At 51.6% G+C, this 8,529-nt stretch overlaps 1 protein-coding gene across 1 annotated transcript; it reads left to right on the top strand.

Annotated features, from left to right (window-relative positions):
* Positions 1 to 1,905: 1,905 nt before the first annotated feature.
* CDX2 (caudal type homeobox 2) lies at positions 1,906 to 6,962 on the top strand. The gene is made up of 3 exons (XM_077806279.1): positions 1,906 to 2,404; positions 5,852 to 5,997; positions 6,762 to 6,962. Exons 1-3 carry the CDS (start codon positions 1,906 to 1,908, stop codon positions 6,960 to 6,962), a joined length of 846 nt encoding a protein of 281 aa, XP_077662405.1.
* Positions 6,963 to 8,529: the final 1,567 nt, after the last annotated feature.

Below are 8,529 nucleotides of genomic sequence, written 5' to 3'. Positions count from 1 at the left end.
AATGTCAAGCGATGATTCGCATAATTCTCAGCACTGTGATATCGGGTTCTGATCATAAGATGTTTCTGCCGCGATCACTGATTCTCCCCTGGGGCCGCCCAGAATGACTGAAGGTGGCTTGTGAAGTGGATTTTGAGAAGGGTCAGTGCTGAGTTGTCAAAGTTCTGTGAAACAGGGTGGAAAAGGAAAAGTTTCCATCTTATGCAGTTATCTGTGTGAGTAAAAGACTTCGTTGCTGTGTATATAAAGAGATGCAAATATTCAGCATTTTCTGCATTGTTCCCGCTCAAGGTGACAAGTTAAAGCATAAAAGCACTGAATGGATGGCGCCTCTTCAAAGAGCGAATTGTATAGGAGATGTGTTGTGAGAAGAATGAAGAATTCTCATAGCTAAGTAACATGTTCATAGCTGCTTAGTAGGCGCGAGGAGTTTGATCGGGTTTGCAAGGCGCTTTAAAATGTCAGTTCACCGGGTGAAAAAATAATTTGGTGAGCGCTGCAAATCACCAAAACCATTCTCATGTTTATCCTTGCATCTATGGTGTCATTGCGAGGCACTACTTCGCTTGAACTTAGTTGCAATCGATCAAAAGGAATTAATCAAAAGGGAAAAGGAATTAATCAAAAGGGATGAAATAAACTAAATTCATCCACCGGTTTTCTAGAGTCATAACTGAAATAGGAATAACAAAGATTTAGCTTGAAGTTTGCGTTTAAGTCGTATTTCATATCAGACTCTCCCTCGACTACAATATTTTCTCTCCCTTCAATCTAAACTATCAAATAGGGGCTAAAAGATACATTCTATCAGATCAGCAGCGGGCTTATTTTTGTCTTCACTGTTCATCATTGATTATATTTCTTTCCCAACAATAATATCGAGCAATTAGATTAATATTTGTGAAGACAATTCTCTTGATTTTATGCGACCTCTCTTTCTTGAGGCTATTCGGCATGCGTATCCGAAAATTCACCGTTTCTATGATTCTGAAAACGTTTTCAGGAAAGTCTACACAACGCAGTAATATTGTTATATATGAAGTAGAACTAAAACACGATTCAGCAAAACGAAAAAGGAGCCACTTATCAAAATTTAGGGGAAACAAAACTTTACTTGGTCGGTAGGAAGTGAAGGAGACGCAAGTGCCTTCCCTTTGGATTGAAAATTCTGTACACTTACACACACATACATTAAAATAACCCTTGTCTTGTCGATTTCACTTCTCCTCTGTTCCTCATCCAGCAGTCTAAGGAAAAGTTATTCTAAACTAACAGCTCTAAAAAGCGAAACGTCTCTACCTGTATATCTCCTTATACGTGCTGCCTTTATAACATTTAAAACAAAAGCAAAAACCTAAACACGGGCTGCTCTGTAACGTGATGCCTATAGATAGTCCATGATACACGATTCCCATATTCCCACCCTGCCTCTCAGAACTCTCTCTCTCTCTCTCTCTCTCTTTTGCAAGTCTCTTCTTTTAGTTCTTTGAACCTGTGATTGGAGGTTAAAGTGCACCAGGTTGCAATGGAAGGAGGAAGCTCTTAAACAATAAAGGCTTGAATATTTAGCTGTGATCAGGTCGCTGCCCTCTCCTTATCTTTTTAAATGCAAATCTTCTTTTAGGGGTAGTAGCTATATACCCAGCGCCTCTCCACGTCACCTGCCTTTGGTGTGTCTGGGCCATTACTAATAGAGCCTTGTAAACAATCGTTAATCATGTAAGTGCTGCCGGCCAATGGGTTCGGATCGCTAGTGGGAGAGAGACGGCTCTGCAGAGGCAACCAGGGGGACAGCCGCCCCCCGCCGGCCCCCCCACCAGAAGGGGAGCCCATCTCCAAGGAAGAGAAGAGCCGCTCCAGAGCCCCAAGCAGCATGTGGAGAGCTGCTGCCCGGCTCTCGCCATCATGTACGTGAGCTACCTATTGGATAAGGAGGTGCCCATGTACTCCAGCTCCGTGCGCCACTCGGGGGGGCTCAATCTGGCGGCGCAGAACTTTGTCAGCGCCCCGCAATACCCGGACTACGGAGGATACCATGTGGCCGCGGCCGGGGTGAACCTGGACAGCGCCCAGTCCCCGGGCCCCTCGTGGCCCTCTCCCTACGGCGCTCCGCTGCGGGATGACTGGAACGGCTACGGGCAGGGGGGCCCGGCCACTGCGGCGGCCAGCGCGGTGCACGGGCTGAACGGCGGCGCCCCCGCCGCGGCCCTGGCGTACAGCCCGGCTGACTATCACCACCACCACCACCACCACCCCCCGGGCCCGGCGCCCCACGCCTCCTCCGGGGGCATGCAGCAGCTCAACCCGGGCGCCCCGGCCGCAGAACAGCTCTCCCCTGGCGGCCAGCGGCGGAATCTGTGCGAGTGGATGAGGAAGCCGACACAGCCCGCCCTGGGCGGCCAGGGTAAGCGGCGGAGCGCCGGGGGCCTGGGCGAGCAAAGGACTGAGGCCCGGGAGAGCAGCCGGGCAGAGCGCTGGGACCCAGAGCACGCTGCCCACCAGGGCCCTGGACCGTAGCCCAGCTCGGGGGGTCCCGCATTGCAGCTGAGCCCTGCAGGCCTGGGGCCCTGCGCACCGGAGCTCGGCCTGGGAGCCCAGCCCAGGGCAGTCTGGGAAGCAGCAGAGCTCGAGGACCCTTGTAACCAGCCTGGGCCCTGCTGGGACCCAGAGCCGCCCAGGAAACCGTAACCCTCCGGGGACTGACCCGCGCGGCGCACAGCTCGGGCTGCACGGGTGGGGGCTGCGAAGGTTAACACCCGGCGGTTGTTTCGCTCGTGGTTTCTCAGCCGGACTGCTTTTCGGTTCGGGGAGCGCAGGGAACCTCCTCCAGGAAAACCCTGTGGGAACCAGTGCCCAGAGTTTCCAGTAGCAGGAGGGAAAGCCCCCCCCCCCCGCCACCCCACCCCCTGCTGAGTCCTCTTTCAGTCTGGAGCCACTGGCTCTCGTTCAGGATCGGAGCAGCCTGGGTGCTGCTCGAGAGATGTTTGTGGCAGACACGCCTGGACGTGATTTGCAGGGGCACTGGATAATGCCAAGAAGCTCACTCGTTCTGGAGCCCGCCTCAGCGATGCGGGCCCAGACGTTTCATTGGAATAGCCTCGCTTCCCATTTATTTATTTTAAAAAAGAAAATAAGGAAGCAGCAGCTCAAAAATGAGGCTCTTCCTCAGAAGGAAAAAAAAATCTATTTTCCCTGCGGTTGTTTTACATTGAACAAAAAATACTGAAGCGGGTAGAAAAATTCGTCAAATAACTGGTCTTAGTCTGGACGACACTTGAATTCTAGATCCTTGCGGGGAGAGTTTGTAACAACCAGTAGAGTCGCTTTGGGGCTTGGGACTCTTGTTCCCGAGCTGCAGGTACAGAGAGAAATGTGGACCTTTGCCTTCCTTTTGTGAGAAATTAGCTTAACACGAAAAACGTAGGCAGCAAAGACAGAGCCCTGCTGGGGGCCGCGGGGAGGGTTGTTGCCGTACGATGTTAACGCACTGGGGGTTGGCAGCCCCGACCCCACTGAGCTTTGGAACCCCTATTTCAAGGTGTCTTTTGAATCGATGAGCAGTGGGGCAGTCTTGGGGGTGGGGGGGAAAGGGCTTTTCCTAGACAAGCCAAGTTTGGCAGGGGCCGGGAGAGCCTGTTTCTGCTGAGGAAGCTGACCGATTTCCCGACGAGTTAAGTTAAATTTCATCCCAATGGAGTGCTTGCTGGTCCTCCCAGGCCTTCAGTCCGAGTAGCCCTGGTTATAGGCACTTAAAAGATTTTTATAACCAATTACAGCCATATAAATCATTGGCCGGTGTCGCTTTGCATTCGTTTCTGAGTCATTGGGCGCATACCTTTATTAACGTCTTGGTGAGCTTTAGGTCCTCACACCGACCTGCTGCTCCCTCGCTGGGAAATGGGCGAAGGCGGTTCTGAGTCCTGGGATTGTCAGGGTTCGGGCTGGCTCCTGAATTCCCATCCCATCGAGCTGGGGCTGCAACTTATCCTGGGGGGCAGGTTTCCTCCGGGAAGGCGAAACTGATCTGTGTGTCTTTTCCTCCTCGCCTTCGGGAGAGGGGCGCGGATCGGAAGGTGTTAAGGGTGGGGCCGGGTGTCTCAAGCCCGATTTTAAAAGTTGCCCCCTTCCTCCCGTCTCCTGGGGGAAAGGAGGCTTGGAGAGGAGCTGCGGTAGATGGGGCTGAATGTCAGCTGAGAACGGTCCGTGATGTCCTGCACTAAGGTGCCAAGGAGGTGGCCAGGCGCCGTTCTCAGTTGTGATGTTAATGTCCCCCGGGTGCCTGGAGACTAGCCAGGAGCTCCTGTTCTCTGCAGACCCTCATCTGTCATGGGCCTTTAAACACATCTGGCTTTGATATACACCTTCCACGCTATTGTCCCTTTTACTGGCCGGAAAGAGGGTGGCAACTTTCGCAGTAAATAATGAATTCTGGCATTCCTCTCTCATCCCCCGGCTTCCCCAGACAACGTGGGGGGCGATCGGGGTTGACCATTTCCCCCAAACCAAAGGGCATCGAGTCAGCGGACTACATGGAAAAGCAAACGACCAACTTTAATGTGAGGGAATCTGCAGGCCGCTGAGCACCCTCCCCAGTGGCCAGCCATCCAGGAATGGAAGTTGTCGGATTTTCCCACAATTCCGTCCTGTTCCCACCGTTTTCCTTTTGGAAAGGGTGGCTGGTCACTTGAGGGGGATGTCTCCATTCAAATGCTGCCTTTGGAGCCAGTGTTTATGTTAATCTGCTCAGCCAGGGGATGAAAGCGCCCGCCGCCATTTGCTCAGTAGTGGTAATTCAAACAGAATGGGGCTGTTATTAAGGCATTGAGAAGGTCTTTCTTTGATAAGATCTCCTTGTCCGGCATTGTTTGCGATTGTGTTCCCCATTCAGCGGCTCTGGGGAGTTTTCTCTGATCAGACTTGTATCTTTGCAGGGCGCTTTTGTTGTAGTTTGCAGAGAGTTTACCTGAACAAAGTCAGCCTGCCGGGCATTACATACCTAGAGGCAGAGCCTCCCCACTCCTCAGATCTTTCTGATGAACAAGAAAGCTGGGGATATAACCAGTTAAACAAGAAACAATCAGAAGCAAGGGAGATCAATTGATTTAGCAATGTACATACATGCTCCGCATAAAAAAACCAGATGCGTCAAACTTGGCATTTTGAGCACTGATATTTTCTGCCTCCATTCTAGTGTTAGGCTTGTCAGTTCTCGTCTTCAGAAATAAATGAATCCGAGTAAAGGTGCGGATTCAACGCACCAATCGCAGATTGTCTGCGCTACCATCGTTTGCTGAGGGACCTCAAAAATCAGGGGGGAAATCTGAGCAATGCCCAACAAGTTTACTTGTGAGACTCTTAAGAGTTCTTCCACTGTGAGCAAATAACCCCAGACAACGCGTGTCTACATTAATCAGGGGTTATTACCATAAGGGATGAACGGGAACAGCTGCATTTCAGAACGATGTTCCTTGGAGAAATGGACAGTTAAGGTACATTTCAAAATCATTGACATCTGAGCTGCCCCAGTCTGGGGAATGTCGTGCATGCGTTTGGTTCCAAATGACATTCATGCAGTTTTTGCATTATTTCCCCACGGCCTGAAAAAATTGGTTCTCTGCACATCTTCTTTCTCGAGCCCGGCCACGCTCTTTATTAAGTCCACGCTTAGGGAAATGCAATCATTAAAGGGGTCCCGATCCTGGACTCCTGGCCCATTGAAGGGGTTGGCCTGGGTGAGGAGTAGCGCCACTCCAGTCCCAGATCAGGCGAGGAGGAGATGGAAAGAATGGATCGGGGGAAAGGTTTGCCGTTAAATGTGCCTGATGAGTTGTCATGGATTTCTCCTCTCTAGTTAAAACCAGGACAAAAGATAAGTACCGCGTGGTGTACACGGACCACCAGCGGCTGGAGCTGGAGAAGGAGTTTCATTACAGCCGGTATATAACGATCAGGAGGAAAGCAGAACTGGCCGCTACGCTGGGATTGTCGGAGAGACAGGTCTGTCCTTTGAGCGTTCCCTTCTCTTTATTTCTGAAGTACCCAAATGCTCTTTAGTCCCCCTCCCCACGCCCCTTGTCACGGCGCCGCTGGCCCCAGAGATAACGCAAACGTGGCCGGTGGGATCGGGCCCCCCGCGGGCACAGTCGCAGAATGGCTGGCCCCAATCGGCCGGGAAGGCCTAGGAAGGGCGATACATACCGAGGCGCTGTCTGCTCTTGCCAGGAGCGTGGGTGTTTTCCTAGGTAATGGGGTATGTGGCCGTGTCTGCAACTTCTCTCACGCCTTCAATACCGGTGTGTGCGACAGAGACACAGACCGGCAGACAGGGAGCTTTCCGACCCGACAAACACCCAAGTGGCCCATACAGCTAGGAGCCTGCGGTGGTCAGCCCACCCGGGCGCCTGTTGGCGCTCAGCGTGCTCCGAGCGGCGGCCGAGATGTCCGTGTCAGCCGCACCTTAGAAAGTCCTTACTCCGGAGACGCTGCGCTTGGCTGTGGCCTGCGTCAGGAGCTGGGGATCGGGCCCCACTCCCCCCTGAAAGGCTCTGCAGGAGAATGCGCCCGGCGGGACTCTGGCTGGCATTACACGGGGCTATTCCCTGCGTGTTGCGGCACAGCCGGGCGGAGGTGGCGGGGCTGACGGCGGAGCAACCCCCCGAGGTGCCCTCTCCAGCTGCGCAGCCCCGCTCGCCTGGTCATTCTGGAGCCGCTCCGCTCTCTGATTTGACCATCCCTTTCTCTCGCTCTTGTATCCCCGCCAGGTAAAAATCTGGTTCCAGAACAGGCGAGCGAAAGAAAGAAAGATCAACAAGAAGAAATTGCAGCAATCGCAGCCCGGCGCGGTGCACAGCGGCTCGCAAGCGCTGAGCCCGGTCTCCTCCCTCCAGGGATCAACGGGTCCTGGCCCAGCTGGGGGCGTCCTGGGAGCCGCTGGGGTCTTAGCGCCATCAGTGACCCAGTGACCGCAGCCAGAGACTGAGTCGGGGGCGGGGGGGCTTCTGCCCTCCTTGGTGAACAGGAGCCCGACATTCACAGAACCCATCGTGGAAAAGGTCCCTGGTCACCCAAAGACATGGACAGAGCCAAGGCTTTTCCCCTCTGTGCACTGCAATGGCCGCATTGACCTTCCTCAACCACACTCCAGCCATTTCCTTTTTGTACAAAGTGTACAGTGTGTCTGTTTCCTTGTGCGGGGATATTCATGCTCTTTTGTATTTTTACACCGGCGTTTGCAATGCAGAAAATACCAATATAGCCGAGAGCTGAACCGAAATAGCCTGTAAGTTCTCAAACTCGGGATCGGTGTGCATGTTTTCATTACACAGGCTGGGCTAGTGAGGAATCTTAATAGCAAAATGTAGAGCACATTTGCCTTCCCTAACCATACACCTTCAAAATGACCATCTTGCCTTACAGCGGGGGGAAGGTAAGATAAAACAAAAACAAAAACAACACTGCTTAAATGTTCAGAAGTGAATTGCTTAATGTTAGCCACCTGTAAAAGAGCTCATCAATCTGGCGCCGATAGTCACCCCGCCGGGTTTATTAGCGGAGAAATTAAGAGGTGAGCTCTCCAGTGGAAACTGCAACCAGCTACACTGGCAAGCGTAAGGATCCCTGCGGGTGTGATATTGTTCCCACGGGGGTTGGGAGGAGAGAGTTAAGAAATGCACCCAGTGGCATGTTCTGTTGTTTAAATTATGCGATTTCTTTTCTCCCTAACCGAACAGCTTCATAAACACACGAGCCTTCCTGGTTTTCCAGGCTTTATCCAAGCTTTATAATAGGGCGGAAATTGAAAAGAAAGACCCCAGGGGACCCTCTGAGCGGTAAGAAGGTTCTTCAACAAAGCTGCCTGGAACACAGACATTTGGGGGTTGGCAGGTTTCAATCTTTTTATTAAATGGGGGAGAAAGACCAAAATATGGGTTCTTTCGCCAGATCTGGACACTGATGACAGCAGGGGGAAAAATCTCTGCAGTCCCTGGTCAAGCTTCAGTTTGGTTTTCGTCGTTTTATTGTAGTATTTACTCAACTCCTTATCCAAAATTTGGAAAATTAGTCTTTGAAACACACACACGCCAAGTCTTTCCAACCAGGTCGGAAACTGCATGTACTCATTGCACCTGCCATCCGATAGGGACAACCAGCCAGTCTGTACTCAGCGGGGCATTTGCAATATACTTTGCCCGGGATTTCCAGTTAACAGTGTGGCTATGAGGGTGAAATGTATTCGACATTTCAGACCTGTTATTGCCTATGGTAACGCTTGAGCTCCTGGCTCCCCATCCCCAACATCGTTGGCCAATAAACTATGGCCAAAGACAGCATTGGTGAGGACTTGTTCATGGTGCAATTTTTACTCCATCATCCCTTCTGGGAATCTGGTCAACAGCAATAATCAAGGGGGGAAATAGTCTATTAAATGCTTCCTGCTATTTTTATTTATAACCTTTCCATGCTGGTGCAGTTTTAAATACACTGATTTCCACTTGTAATTTTAGAAAGGCTATTAATAAAATGAGGGGG

The sequence above is a fragment of the Eretmochelys imbricata genome, chromosome 1 (genome assembly GCF_965152235.1).
Source record: "Eretmochelys imbricata isolate rEreImb1 chromosome 1, rEreImb1.hap1, whole genome shotgun sequence".
NCBI lineage: Eukaryota > Metazoa > Chordata > Testudines > Cheloniidae > Eretmochelys > Eretmochelys imbricata.
The sequence above is the reverse complement of the archived record's forward strand: the minus strand, read 5'-3'. Positions and strand labels throughout refer to the sequence as shown.